Genomic DNA, 16,427 nt, shown 5'->3' on the forward strand with positions numbered 1-16,427 from the left:
TTGTTTTAAAGTGTCTTGCTAATGGGAGGACACCATACTGAGTGTAGTCTGTCTCACAGTCCCTGAACCACATTACTTTTTATATATTCAGAGACTGAGCGTTAGTCTACACGTTAGTCTACACTGAATGTTGTGTCCTGGGTAATTCTATCCTTCCAATGCTGTGTCCTGGGTAATTCTATCCTTCCAATGCTGTGCCCTGGGTAATTCTATCCTTCCAATGCTGTGTCCTGGGTAATTCTATCCTTCCAATGCTGTGCCCTGGGTAATTCTATCCTTCCAATGTTGTGTCCTGGGTAATTCTATCCTTCCAGTGCTGTGTCCTGGGTAATTCTATCCTTCCAAGGGGCAAGTGTAGATAAGCGGACATTAAGGACATCAGCCAGTTGTTTATTATTGTTTAAATTATCGTTTTTAATTCAACTTTTAATTTTTACCCTAGAGATTACAACAATTCTTGATTTTTGTCCGACCACGTCACTATTTGGCTACTCGGGTTTGGAATGTCCCGGGGAGAGTACACAATTCATGCAAACACAAACTGAACACATTGATAATCACCGAAATGTTACCTATCAATATTGATGGTCGTAGTAATTGTAATACATTGATTGTTATGAAAGGTAATATCAGTAAAATCAGATGTTATTGCTCACTTTGTGTAAATCGCACCTTCATATTGACTAAATCCCCGATCGCATCGTTTATAAGCGTAAAACTATTAGTTCGTATGTTCTTGAATATGTCACTGGTAAATCAACATGGTTTTGTCCTTGGCAGAGACATTCGTTAACCTGCGGTGTGGATTTGGTGAGTTCGAAATGTGCCAGCAACACACGGTATTCATACAAATAAATGATAGACAGACAAACATGTCCTCTCGGTGCCAAGTGGTGTTCAAGTACTAATCCCGACGTTAAATGCCGGGCTGAGGACAGAGCGGATCATCAGCTGATTGTCTCCATCCACGTAAGGGGGATGTGTGTCGTAATTCCATGCTTTTGTCAGCTTACACGCAGAAGGCCGGTCATTAAAGTAGCATCTCTGAGGTCACAACAGACTGGTCTGTCTCTTAGTTCCCGAACCATGCCATTTCCCCTTCCATCCAACCCTTCCTGTCAGGCTAAATCAAAAAGTGAAATGTTTTCGCTGTTTCGCTATGGCGAGTCACGATTATCCATTTGCCCACTAGAAGAACGAATGTCTGTAACTGAATATACGCCAATTATTAACATGTGCTAAACTTTCCAAACTGTATTTCTGAGAGAGAAAATAGAGATGTATTTCTCCCTCTTCACATTTTTCTATCAAATTTTTTTTTGAAAAGTCCTACTGCAATCGTCACTTTTGAAAAAATGTGCCTGAGAAACATTTGAGAATTTTATTTATGCAGCCTAATGCAAACACGCCAAACGAAGGGTCTCAGTGTCTCGCCTCATCGTGTCTCCTTTTCAAGATATATTATTTTATCTATCGCAGTTTTATATTTATAGAGACTAAGCGGCACATGCAGTGGCTACCATTTCCTAGAACGTCACACGCACCTTTTTATCCAGGGCGATGATGCTCGAAACGAGTGAGTGTGTATAGTTTTACACCGCACCATGCAATATTCCAGCCATTTGGCGGCGGTCTGTTAATAATCGAATCTGGACCAGATAAGCTAGTGGTCAACAGCATGTGCATCTTTGAAACTGGGATACGATGTGTCAACCATGTTACAGACCCTGTTAGTCGCCTCTGCTGTTACAAGCAGGGGTTACTTAAAATAATTTCGAACCCGGATCTTCACGGGCTGATGTGTGAAACGTGTTAACACAACGTGTATATTATTTCAATATCATTTTAATACTACAGTGTCATTCAAATAGTAATAAACTATATTACAGTGCAGCCGAGGTCATATCACCTCCTCACCTCCTCCTGTTTGTTGACGTCTTGGCCTGTGTGTGGACTTCGTGCTGTCATGGCGCCTCCCGATCCGCTGTACCCAAAACACCTGCTGCTAGTGTTTGTCTCAAATTTACATCTGTCATCTACAGATAATGGTTCCATTTCATCGAATACCTTGCTGAACGTTTTGGTACAAAAGAGCGGAAACACTAGTAAGGTACGTCAGAACACCTTAATTCGTCACGAGTTACACTAAATACCGACTGGTAGTACATGGGTCCTCGAAATATTATTTCATGCCAGATTCTAGCCTTGTCTTGGTTGCTTTGCAAACAAATACCCTAAACCAAGAAAGTGCAGGGTTCCCTCTTCGGAATCTCTCATTTAACTCGGGCTCCTTTCAATTCACATTTGAGATTTCTTTCTGTGAGTATTACACATTTGCAGAGAGTAATCGTTAAACTAGCCCAGTGGTTGTGTTTCCCTTCTCGTGTGTTCACCGGTGCTGGATGAATCACGGTCCCACGAGACCCCTCAACAACTGCTCCCCAGAAAAGGACAACCCCAACTCCCATCTCTAGCGCGCTCCCCCGGGATGCGCTATATTAGATATCTACCCCGCGGCGACCAGACACACCTGCTCACCACTGTGGGCTGTTATTTCATACTCCTACTGTTTTCTCTTTCCCCGGAACATCAATACTCTCCTTCCGGATTAAATGGCGTAAATGGCAGCCACATTGTCGCATTAATCTGTCAGTGGTTTCTTGTTTTTTCTCCACGCAACATTGGGATTTACAAATAACATGAATGTATCGGCTGCAAAGGTCAGCAGACGAAAACTCAAATATGTTCATCATCTAACTCTAGCTATTTCCCCACACTTTACGAGATGTTGCGGCCATATTACGACTGAGAAAACATCCCGTCGTGTCGGTGCCAACTCCTAAAACATGTTACATTCAACGTCATGTGGTGTACGTACACCAGGTTCCCATGACTTCCACACGTTCCATATAGACTGTTCGCTCGTTTAGGAGAGACTATTCGTGGCCCATTGGAAACAGTTTCAGCTCGTAGAGCGGAAGGTGGGTGGTTGTGTTCTTGGCCACTTCGTAGCAAATCATAAACGTGAGAATTAATCAAGGACCACCCACGCTCAGATATTTTAAGCACAAAAACACAATGTTATGTATTCTTTGACAGCCAATTCAGCGTTGGTCTAGCGATGTGAGGCGTCAATATAGGACAGTTGACGAAGGGATGGTTATCAAAATGTGGCACGACGACGATATCAGTGCATCCTATTTATGACGTTGCCCACTGATTGCCCCAGATACTGTATTGAGATCCATAGAGCGTACCTAGCATACGGAGCCTTCACCACGACAGACGTTAACGTTCCCTCAAACCAGCAGACAGCTGGTACTGGTGGAGAATCGGACTTGTCATTGTCGGGGCAGTTCTTCAGCATGGGTCGTGCGAGTGCCTTTTGCTAGACGAATTAGGACTGTCATCAATGTCATTGGATATTCCTTGTAATTGATAATGTATAATATTGTAATGAAAATCGATGACAGGGATTTGAACCTATGATCGTTTGTTAAACAACATTTATTTTAAGTAGAATAAAATTCTGATATTTGATGTTCAGTTGGCAACTTAAAATTATGAGGATTCGCAATGTTAATTTCACTTATTTCGATATCGTATTTTTTGTGAAAAGTGAAATTCATCCGTACGTTTTCACTGCTAAGAGGCTAATATTACGAGTATATTTTGTCTGAGTGGGGTTTCCATAGTTAAATTATGGGATGAAATGTCAAGGGCACAGGCGCATACACACACACTGATTTGTGTGTGCGTGCTTGCGTGCGTGTGTGTGATATATAATGATGACTTTTTATAAGGAAGCAGCTCCGTCACCTACGTTGCTCCAAAGCTGTACTGAATGCTGAGCCCATCCATGGTCACGAACGGACAGTAATTCATTCCCTCGAAGATGCAAGTCTACACTAACAGCTAGTCTCTGAAATGAACATATTTCACAGAAAAAACGCCCGTAGTGAAAAAAATAATATAATGAAATGGAGCCCTGAGACTTTCTTCATTTCATTTCCTGAAGCTATGGAAATCTAGACTTGCCACATTTTCTAGACTTGTGTGGGCTTTCTTGGATATTTATACTTCAGGGTCTGTACGACAGACTAATGCAAGTCTAGATAAGCGAAAAGCGAAAAGTAAGAAACCCTGTTTTGCTATTTAATATTTTTTACAAATTATTATGCAAACAATGTTTACACATGTTTGTAAGTTTCTGTCTGATTCAACTTAGTTTATAGGTATATCTAATTGTTATAAATGTGAACATTGTTAGAGACAACGTGTTGTACTTGTGCAAAATTATGCATCAGAGGAGCGATTAAAGAGTCCAAGGACACACTAATTACATATAATGTGTCGTTGTGAATTAAATCAAATAATTCGTGAAGATAATAAATGGGAAAGAGACGAGTGAGAGAAGCACGAGACCCGGCTGAACGAAAGTGGGACAAACTACACGCCAATATAAACACGTAGAAACTCCCTACCGTTTGCCTTTTCAAAGAAAAGATATGGGTTGTTGAAAAAAGCTGCAAAGTGATGGGAACAAATTTCAGTGACAGCGACCTACTGTGAGCAATATTTTGTTTGTGATATTTACGAATATATGAATACACAGTCTGTCGGCAGTAGGGGATAAACCCTGCACCGCCAAGGTCTGGTGTGAAATACCCACCGCGATCCCAACAGAAAGATGACAGTCCTGATTGAAGGGAGAGAACTCCTGTCTCAGTCGTTGACCGGTGTTGAAACCAACTTCACTTATGAAAATGTCACTTTCCTCAACAGGTATGTGTCCTGCATATATATGTTAGGGTCAATTACATAATTATATCAATGACTGATTCTAAAGTCAAGTGGATGTGCTATGTGATGACACTAAATATATTGTTTAGTAAAAATCCCAATCTGTTCTATGTGAATTATAAATGTAATTGACATATAAAGTTCGCAAATGTTTGGGTTTTTTTTAAAAAAATGGAAGCAATATTATATACTGTCAAAGGAAAAGTAAAAGGCTGTTGCAGGAATGAGCTCGATATGCGATTCGAACTCTGGTTTGATGCGGTGTTTATGAAAAGTTAAGGAAGAGAAGGTAATAGAGTAACGTACCCTTGACATGGCATGTCAACGTGTGCGAGAACATCACTCAAAAAGATGCAGTGGTTACAGGTCAGATACAGTGTAGCAGATAATGGCTGATGTGGTAAGAACGGATATGACTGTAAAATCGGGAATGAGTTCCTTCCGTTCCCTCATATTATTTCTTCCTGAGATTAACAAAGGTAACACTAAGTAGCTCAGCGAATATGTTAGGTCTTTGGATTTTAGTTTTCTGTGTGAGTCCTCTGGTATTATGTTGGGTTGGCGTCGTTAATATATCAGCTTATGAATATTATTTGTGATTGGGGAACGGGAGGGGATGGCCAATAAGTCGGGCCAAGGAGAGTCGGGCCAGGCCGGTCCACCGGGTAGTACTAAAGATGGATTGCAGAATATTAAAACGAATTCTGCGCATTTGGGTAGCTAGAATTCGAGGTATGGTTTGGTTGAAAATGTATAGTTAACGATGAAAAACCAACATTGTACAATTTGACATGAAAGTGTATTTCTTCTTACAATTTCCTTTAGAAAATATAACAAACCTCATTTTTCTAAATTCACACAAAGTATTCGAAAGCAGTGGGAGAAGTATGTTTTCATTAACCCCCCAGCACCTCACCTAACTTTCTCCAAATGCATACCTTAAAACTACTTGTTTAGTGGGCATTCTAGAAGTTGGTGTAAGTTGTTTTCTAGAGCCTAGGCCAAGTCGGGCCGAACAGAGACTTAACACTTTTAGTTGAGGCTATGTTTAGAATGGAGTGAGAAAAGGGCTTCAATTTAAGGGGCCAGTTTTCTTTACATGTTGCATTTGATAATATTACAAAGTGATATTTAGGTAGATATGATACCAATCTATGGATTTAATTTCAACTGAAGATGCATGTTCTTGGCTGAAGCTGGTTTGGAGAACTTGGGCCAAGCTGGACCGAGCAATTGTGGTCGAGATGATGTTTAGAATGTGTGGAAGAGATCGTATCATGCATGCTTTAAATACTATGAATAGTAAATTTAAAGGGTAGTATTAATTGGATATAGACGTAGGAAACCTGTATTCAAATGAAGTCAAATATTTAGGCATTTTAAATTGTGTTTCATATATCGATTCTAATTTTAGAAGTAACCTCAGTGAGCCAGTTCATAGGAAACTCGTCTACAGGAGTTTTAGCAAATTACTTGAAGTAAACTATATATGGTACGCGTTTGTGGCTGAAAATTGATTATTAATATCAAGGGTGTATGTTGCATTAATCATTTGTAGGCATGAGGTTCATTAATGGGTTTATTAGCCAATAATACATTTGGCCTGCAGGGGCCTGGCCCGGTCCGACTTTTAGGCCATCCTGAACGGGAGGAACTCTTTCCATCAATCACAATGTTGATACTGTCTTCTTTAAAGTGGTATGTAGTTCAGTTATGATCGATTCCTGTAGGACTAGTCTGCAGGAGGTGTGAATACGATGACAAATTTTTAATATTCACTATTTAAGTTTGACAATCTTGTTACACTGAAACATGTGATGTATTGATGGAAGTTTGTGGCCTGGTATAATGATATTGTAATGCCACAGCTCTGCATGCAGATTAGAATGAGATTTGTCAGCAATATATTCAAGCACTATCACAGCTGAAGACATCAGACATGACAATAATATGCTTCACATATTGTATCCATGTCAGGAATGAAGCCTAGGCTGTAGGCATGCCTTTGTCATTAGCCTACCATGCTACCGTGAGGATTGAGCAGAAGCTGTGTCAGGTGATTACAATGATGACTGTTATGAATATTGTAGTGAAGATGTGTTGTAGTTCAGAAAATATACAACTGCTATGTGTTGTATTGAATATACTTGTTGTAATGAAGTCCTTGTTGGTTACAGACTGTGGTGGTCCCTGTTTACAATGGAGACAAATGGCTGTGTGAGTGTCTGGAGTCTGTACAACAGCAGACATTCAGTGGCCGTCTAGAACTGTCCATCTATGACGATGGAAGCACGGTGAGATACAATACTGTGTTCTGTAACACAAACAAGAAAACCCTCAAGGTAACAGATATGTATGTTAGGGAAATATTTTCAAGCATTCTTTGTTCAGCAATTGATACTTCTGTCTTAGGATGGTACAAGCGACCTGATCGGGAAATGGAAACAGCGTTTGGAGCGTCTTGGTATAGAAGTTATCACAGGTGGACATACAGACACACAGCCAAGGGGAGGTAAGGGCTTTGTGAAGCTGTAATATTTATGGTGTGTTATTTATTTGTGTGTTTATATCTTTATAATGTACAACTAAGTCATTATTTTGCAGTTGGACGTGCAAAGAACATGGCTGTTAGACAGAGTACAGGGGACTTCCTGTGTTTCCTGGATGCTGTGAGTACACATTTTACTGACACTGTACATGCTGAGAGTAAAGGATTTACTGGCAGACACTACTCAATGCCATGAGTACACATTTTACTGACACTGTACATGGCAAGAGTAAAGGGTTTACTGGTAGACACTACTCAATGCCATGAGTACACATTTTACTGACACTGTATATGCTGAGAGAAAAGGCTTTACTGGCAGACACTACCCAAGGCATTAAAATATGGTACTTGTTGGTCCCTGCCTGGCGCTTGGCATTAATGGGTACAACAAGGACTGGTCAGCTCAGAGCCAGTGTAATGTGTCTGAATGGGGTATTCAGTCATGGTGGCATGGTATCTCAGTGGACTAGTACTATAAAAGCGGAATAAGTCTGGGCTAGAACAAGAAGCCACACACACATATGCATGCACATTGTCATACACCCTGTTTTTCTCAGTGAGATCTTTGGGTTTTGGCCTTGGCTTCCTCTGAATCAACAAGTATCAACAAGTTTCACCATGTCACAAAGTTACAAATCAGTCAGCCATAACTATGAAGTGTATGTGAAACACTCATGAGAACAGAAGTAATGGAGATATTTATTCAACTGACTGTTCTTTAAGTCAACTGTGTCTGGAATACAGAGCATTTCTCTCAGCAAGTTTATTGTCGGGACTGCTATTGTAGTCTGTAATCCATTGCTGAGAGAGTCCAGATTACACAGCAAGCTTTAATGATACGTTAAGAACAATTTTACTGGGATTCAGAGAATAGTCCGGATTAAGGAGGAAACAGGTTTACAAACAGACAGATTTGGCAGATTCCCCTGTAGTATTAATCATGTCTCATAAAGTTACCATGTTTAACTTGATTTCTATTTAAAACTAACACCATTTCACTTTTATCACTGCTGTGAGTAAAAATTATCAAGATCATGATCTATAAATTTTTTCAAATGGAGGAAAATTAGATACTAAGACTACCCCCAGTAATTCAGAATATGACAAAACACAGGTCATTGATAGAACATTGAAATCATATCTTGTCCATTTTGTGCTTAAAGAGTAGAGATGTATGTTGTAGGACGATGTGATGCACTGTGACCGAGTCAGCTGTCAGATGGAAGCTGCCAAGGCACACCCCAATGCTGTGAGTCCATGATTATTCTCAGATGTGAAGGGGGGGGACAACACTTAGTGAAAGTAGAAACTTAAATAGGTCGGAGGCTCCAATAGACCAAGCAGTCATTACCATTTTACCTGCAATTACAAACTTTCTGAATATCGAGTGATTAGTTGATTAAGTTAGCTTCAGGGAAGCACCCTTTGGATATAGTACTACAACTTCTCGTGTGGATTGTTAATCCACCAGCTATCTTCTTTAAGTGGCATTTTAGAAGTTGGTATGATGAGAATGAAGACTTTTATGGATAGACAACTTCTTTCTTGCGGTGCAACGTTATGGTGTAGATTCTGATAGTTGATAACAGTCTTAGAATCTACACTGAAATGTCGCATCCACTGCAAGATAGAAGTTGTCAATCTTCATCCTCATCAGCTAGCTGACTGAGCTATGTGAAACACTTTGTGTTTAAATTTGCCCTCCTTGACTTGCTTGACATATTATAGGAAATGAATGGACAGGGTCAAACAGGTCACTTGCTTGATAATGTGTTAGCAGATACGCTGAACCGTTTGTTACATTAATAATAAAGAATTGTATATCAATAGAACTCTCCCCCAAATTCTAAATGCCACTCATAGAGGTCGTGAACAATTACAAAGGTTAAAGGTAAATGTGATGTCTCATGGTCATAATCTGCAGGCAGATACTGATTCCATTATGGCACACTTATCCCAATCCGTAGTCTACAAGTTACCAAGTGCTGTGGAATTATCCAACTTGGCCTGAACTGACAACTTCTGTAGGTGTCAGACATTGAATTCACAATACATATGGATGACATGTTTTTGAAAAGATCATTGGGTGATTTTCTGACAGTGAACATTGTAAGGATAATGTAGATCACACTGTGGAATGAGGGAGATGTGAGCACAGTTGGTGATGCTACTATATATCATTACAGCGAAATATAAAATATATTGAAAATATAGTTGCATTCTCAATCTGGAACATGCAAAAACATGCTGCCACAGGCTACATTTAGCAAACAAAGATTGTAAATTCCCAACACTGCAGGGCCTATTCAGTGGCAGTTTGTGTTGAACAAGATGACATGTCACTGAGAGGAACTGAGGTACCCTTGGTGATCCAGCATCAGTCTGTCGTTATGAAACATTGTTTTGCCAATGGTTTTTGTGAAAAAGCTTCACAAATCACGTAACAGGATATTGTAATATTTTTGTAAAGGTTTGGGCGCTGAATTCTAAAGGTTGGCCATTTTAGGAAAATGTGGGTTACCTACTATTTGTAGCTTTACACAGATGTGGAAATGTGCAAGACTAAGGAGGCCTGTGTTCCTCAACAGGACTTGCATGTAGACCTGATGTACAGCAATGCTGTGTTCCTCAACAGGACTTGCATGTAGACCTGATGTACAGCAATGCTGTGTTCTAGGTAATCGGCAGCTGCTTTCATCGTACACCTGCTGACTCGACCCTTCGGTTCACCCGATGGGCTAATTCCCTGTCTCAAGACCAGCTGCCCCTCCAGGTAGTGTTACACAAACTGTCAAAAAAACAGAAAATAATTCACGTATAGTAATTTTTCCATACCGATATTTTCGATGTTGATGTATGACGATGTAAGAATCTATGTCAAAATGTTGCTTAACTCAATAAACAAGAAGACGTCATCCATACAGTTGTATGTTTCACTTATCTATCTTGTCAGAGATGGGAATAATAAATGGGGGTTGTTTCAACCCTGTGCCATTGCCAATAGATTTTCAACGAGGGTACCTATTACCCTCCCACCTGTCACTCTGCAGTAGAGGGATACAACAAGGACTTGTGAGATGGAGTCAGTCGAATGTCAGTCTTAGTTGGATAGTCCATGCTATTTCACACTGGGGGCGGGGGATGTGGTATGGTGTGTATATTACAGAGAATTTACATATTGTATTAATTTGCGATGTGAAAGTATGTATTGTGATATGTATTGTAGCATGTTTCAAGAAGTTATTCTGAACAAAACAAAATTACCCATAATTGAATTAATGATTTATTTCAAAAGCAAAAACGCAACAAAACCACAGTGCATGATTAAGCTTTGATTAAAAAAATCCTTTGAATCACTTTTAAAAACTTTTTCAGCTCAAAATGCTGCCATAATGAAGCCTTTGCCATAGTATTGACTGGCACCACATTAAAATGTTTGTTCTTGGGGTTGCCATTTCGGTTGTTTTAAACGGAAATAGCCAAAGATTTCCAAGTATTACAAAGTTTTTCAAATGGATGACAAAATACCAATTTTTGATCAGGGAATCACAATACATATTGTTTTCATGTCTGACCTGGTAAATACTGGTAAACCAGTTATACTGTACAGCCCTGTCTCACATATTGTATTGGTCAGGACAAGTTCAAGCTGCCAAGCTTTCATGTATGCCACTGTATCAGTGTAATATTCTTGAAAGCTATGTTAACCTCACTTCACCTTGATATAACTGTAAATAACAGAGACTGGGAGGGACATGAGCATATAACACCGTGAGGAGTTTTACTGTTAGCTTGAGTAAAACCATGAATTACCTCAACAATGATAAGCATGTGCCTCCTCAGGTGTTCACGTCTCACGGACCAACTGTCATCATGCCTACATGGTTCTGCTCCAGGAAAGTGTTCAACAGAGTCGGTGGCTTTGACGAAGGTGGAAAGGTGGGTCTGAAGCTGGACCAGATTTACACCAAGTCTCTGCATATATGCAAGTTCGATTGTAGTGTGGTGGTGTGGGGGTAGGGGTAGGAGAATTGGCATTTCGAATGTGAACCTTCGGAACCATTCATAATTTAATTGTGGTGTGGGGGTAGGGGTAGGAGAACAGACATTTAGAATGAACCTTTGGGACCATTCATAATTTAATTGTGGTGTGGTGGGCTATCAGTTTTGTGCTTATGTACTGGAGGACGTCAGTTATGAAAATTATTAAAAATCCTGAGAAATTATGGTTAAGGATGTGGGAGGATGCGTCATTGATTTTATCTAAGACTTTATCACATACTCTGTACATATGTTTTAGGGGGTTGGGGGTCATTCACATTGTACATCGACTGTGCTTGTTGTAAGAGGCGACTAATGGGATTGGGTGGTCAGGTTTGCTGACTTGGTTGACACATCATCGTATCCCAATTGCACAGATCGATGCTCATGCTAATGATCACTGGATTGTCTGGTCCAGACTCAGTTATTTTCAGACTAATGCCATATAGCTGGAATATTGCTGAGTGTGGCATGAAACTAAACTTACTCACTCACATTGTACATGCCTCTTTTTAGAGTCCACTAGGGAAATCTGGACTTGTTTCATTTAGAGCTTTAGCATTGCAGAAAGCGCTTATTGAAAGGGAAGTTAGTGCTGTTCAGGGACCAAAGTCAGACCAAAGCTTGACTGATGTTTTGCTAAATTAATGGGATTCTAATGATATTAGCTGATAATATGCCATGTAATATAATGAATGTGTATAATGGCTTGAATAGATTAATAATGTTCACGTTCTTGTAGCTGTTTTTCAAAGCAGTCCTGTTGTAGTTCACCTTATCTTAAGTGTTATGGTGTTGTATCTACTGTTCCATTGAACAGCTATTCTATGTATATCTAGATTTTCGCTATACATTGTTCAGATGACTCTCACTTCCACAAGGTGAGCGTTGCTGAAATATTGCTGACATTCGTCTTATTTGTGAAGGGGGTCCCGGAAGATCTGATTTTCTTCCACCGACACCTGGAGCTGGGTGGGGATGTTGTGCGTGTAGACCGGGACCTGCTCACTTATAGATACCACCCACAAGCCACAACATTCTCAGTGCACGAGTAAGTCTGACACAAGCAGCTGACATGACAAAATAAATAAACTGTACCAACATTCCTCAGATCTTTCTATATTTTTAAGGATATACAGCTTCTATATTTTGTGTAGGTGATATTTTCATATACATTCTGATGTAGATTCTAAAATCATTGTTATGCAAGCAAGAAAATGAAACCCTTACATGTACTTGACAGCAACATTAGAATCTGTGTCATGACATCGCCTATACGGAATGAAGAAGTTGTATATCCATAATACTATCCATATGTCCATGATATAACAGGACCCTGTTTCACAAAACTCTTGTAAGCGTAGGATCGTGTACCTTTTCTCATAGCATTCGTACCTCCTATGTGACAGTATAGGAGGGACGAGTGCTACGGGGAAAGTTACGAGATTTTAGGGTTACGAGAGTTTTGTGAAACGGGCCCCTGAAATATATCTTTCTGGTATTGCACAACAATTTTTGCAGTGACTATGGAGAAACCTCCCTATAACTTCTCTAACATTTATGTTTCATTTATGATTTGTTGCTTTTCTTCAGAGACACCATCTGGAATCTAAGAGTAGATTTCCTTCAGAAACAAGTCCTCTCTCATTGGTCCAAATTCACAATCTGGAATGCTGGGAAACAAGGGAGGAAACTCTTCCGCTCTCTTACACCTGAGAATCAGAAGAAGGTAGGAATTCATTCTGTGATTGTTAGATATATAATTATCTCAAAGTAGCAACTGTATGGAATTCAGCTTCTTTTAATATCTGTATGACAACATTTCAGTATAGATTCTAATACCATTATCAAACAATTTATACTATATCCTATCACTTTGTACAAAACTAAGGTAGTAACATTTCTGAAGAGTATGTTGATGAACCTTCTGGTATAATTTGAACTAACATCTCAGATTCAGGTACTTAATTGCTAGGACACAATGTCAGATGCCTATCCAGCTATAGTTTGGCATGAAATGCATGTGGACCCATATTTTTATGACCCCGGCATGACATAGTTGATGCCTCATCTGTCCTTAAGTCCATCCATCCATCTGGACTTAGTCTCAAAATGAAGGGATGTGCTTTGTTTCCGGAGCATAGCTCAAAAAACGTTCTATATTTTTCTGCAAAACTTGGTAGATATACCAGTCAGAACCTGCAATGGTGCCTTTTGCTAGTTACAGGTCTTTGTGATTTCTTAATTTCTCGGTTTCCATGGAAACGATTCAGACTTTGTTTCAAAAGTGAGAGGTGTGTTGCGTTTCTGGAGCAGAACTCAAAAACTTCTTAATATCTGTCAGTGTTACTTGGCAGACCCCAAAGTGGTGCCTTTTGCTATTTACAGGTTTTTATGATGTATTATTTTCTCGGTTCCATGAGCACGTTGCTGACTTCATTTCCGGAGCACAACTCGAAAACCATTTCATATCTTTCAAAAGATCTTGGCAGATATATGAGACAGATCTTGAAATGGTGACTTTTTCTGATTACAGATATATGGCATTTATATTTTTCATGAATTCCATGGAAACATTTCAGACTTGGTCTAAAAACAAAATAAGTAACTGTCGGATTATTTATCCTTTCAAATTTGTGGGGGCTGGGGAGGATATGTCATCTTCTGATATGTCATCTTCTGATGACACTCTTGTTGTAAATAACTCGTCATCCAATTATCCAATAAATCTCAAACTTTGCAAGTTGATGTTTTGTCAGACAACATAATCACACTGGATGGAACAACAGGATAAGCAGATATTACCCGTGAAGATCTGGGTTAGAATTTGTCTTCAATAACCCATGCTTGTCATAAGAGGTGACTATTGGAATCGGGTGGTCAGGTTCACAGACTTGGTTGACATGTCATTGTATCCCAGAGTTGTATACTGATGTGCATGCTTTCGATTACTGGATTGTCTGGTCCAGATTCAATTTAATTTACAGACCACCGCTATATCTGGACTGCTGCTAAGTGCGGCATAAAACTAAAGTCAAACACTGGGTGAGTGAGTGAATTTAGTTTTATGCTGCACTTAGCAATATTCCAGCTATATGGCGGCGGTCTGTAAATAATCTAGTCTGGACCAGATAATCCAGTGACCAACATGAGCATCGTAATTGGGAACTGATGACATGTGTGAACCAAGTCAGCAAGCCTGACCACCTAATCCTGTTAGTCGCCTCTTACGACAAACATAGTCGCCTTTAATGGCAAGCAGTTAGTCGCCTCTTACGACAAACATAGTCGCCTTTTATGGCAAGCATGGGTTGCTGAAGGTCTATTCTACCCCGCAACATTCACGGGTCCTCACTCATTCACCTTTAGCAGGTTCTGAAACCATTTTAACACATCATGTTATGCATGAAAAGGTTTTGACAGCTATAGGCTATTAGGTTCTTCTCAACATTCCATGCCTTAAAGTTACTTCTGTGGCAATATATGTAGCCATCCAACCAACTTTTGTGTTTGTGCTATTACTTGCTGGTCAGGTAGCCATAGTGTAAGTCTAGTTGGGTGGCCCTATAGTGAGTTTGGTGTTGCAGGTGTGTGGTTTCTGTGATGTGGATGTCAAGAAGATCAGTAAAGGAGTGTACATCTATGAGGAGTCCAAGGTAAGGGAGGCAACCCCTCTAGCTGAATCCTTTCCAAAGTGAATTCCCATCAGTGATGCCAGGAAGATGGATACAAAAATACTGGCACTTGGTTTTCTTCCACTACAGCACTAACTGGACGAAGCCCTTGTAAATTGATGATATAGGTTAAACATATGCCATGAGAATATTCACAAACAGCAAGTTGAAGTGACCTTATCTTATCTGTATATTTGTGAGGTCACATGTACGTTTTGTTGCAGGAGCGTCCGAAACCACAGCTTCCCATCATGCATTTTAGTACTGCCATTCCACCACTTATCATCTGTGTGAAACAGGTAAGGCTGTATATTAAAACAAAAAAGTTTCTCAGGCACATTTTTTTCAAAAGTGATAAGGGCGGTTGGACTTTTATTTCTTTCTCTCAGAAACAGCTCGAAACAGCTAGTGAGTCACACTCGTTTTTACAGACAATCTTATTGTGGATAAATGGCCACATCCCGATCATCCAAGTCAAATTTTTTTTTTCAAATGGCAATAAAAAATTGTTATGTCCACAAATAAAAGTGACACACTAATGCCTGAGAAACATTTCACTTTTTTATTTAGCGTAATCCTAATTTGTCAATTAATCAACCTGTAAATAACCTTGGCAGGGGCAGACAAACTAGTGTGTGATCTTTTGAACATCTCACACCATTGGGGTATGTTGATATACAGTTGACCAATCACTGAGCAAGATCATAAGATCAAACTTATTTTATGCAACCCCAAATCCATGGACTTAGACAGATTTGTTGTATTTCAATCTCATTCATCAAATTCGTGTACTGATGCAATTGGTGACATGGTTTTCTCAATAAAATGTTGACAGGCCACTGAACTTGTTCCACTTTTTCTCTTTCCCAGGACTTCACGAGTGGCAGTTTTGAGAAGAACTTGGCCTCACTGAAGCTGGTAGAGGGTAGAGATTATGTCCATTTTAACTGAGCCAAAGGTGACTGCTCTGCTTGGTACCTTACTGTTAATGGCCAAGAACTGTCAGGGAGAAGATGTACACTTTTGAGTCAGTGCAATGTTGTCGACTTGACTCGCATTGCTGAGACTTGAGATGAGTGACATCAGATCAGTCAACCAGTATTTGCTGACCATGTTGAGATCTGACTGGCCAAAAGTGTCCTCTTCAGTTCTCATATCCATACAGAGACAACAAGTCATGACTACCCTAGGTCACAATTGCTGAGTTTTTGTTCCACAATTCCACTGTGAATGTTTTGCTAGGGGTTATGACATCATGAAATACATTTTCTAACAAAATAATGCCGTAATCCACTCTGTATTGTTTCCAGAGAGATGCTTGCAATGAAAATAAATGTGAACTATGTAAATATGTCAAGTTT

At 39.7% G+C, this 16,427-nt stretch overlaps 1 protein-coding gene across 1 annotated transcript; it reads left to right on the forward strand.

Annotated features, from left to right (window-relative positions):
* The first annotated feature begins 5,088 nt into the window (after positions 1-5,088).
* Positions 5,089-16,415, forward strand: LOC137283314 (queuosine-tRNA galactosyltransferase-like). The gene is made up of 12 exons (XM_067814767.1): positions 5,089-5,203; positions 6,981-7,097; positions 7,216-7,315; positions 7,408-7,472; positions 8,535-8,600; positions 10,029-10,124; positions 11,195-11,290; positions 12,319-12,443; positions 12,986-13,121; positions 14,980-15,048; positions 15,291-15,365; positions 15,937-16,415. The coding sequence occupies exons 1-12, from the start codon at positions 5,192-5,194 to the stop codon at positions 16,015-16,017; spliced, it is 1,038 nt and encodes a 345-aa protein (XP_067670868.1). The 5' UTR covers positions 5,089-5,191; the 3' UTR covers positions 16,018-16,415.
* Positions 16,416-16,427: the final 12 nt, after the last annotated feature.

Source organism: Haliotis asinina, chromosome 5, assembly GCF_037392515.1.
Source record: "Haliotis asinina isolate JCU_RB_2024 chromosome 5, JCU_Hal_asi_v2, whole genome shotgun sequence".
NCBI lineage: Eukaryota > Metazoa > Mollusca > Gastropoda > Lepetellida > Haliotidae > Haliotis > Haliotis asinina.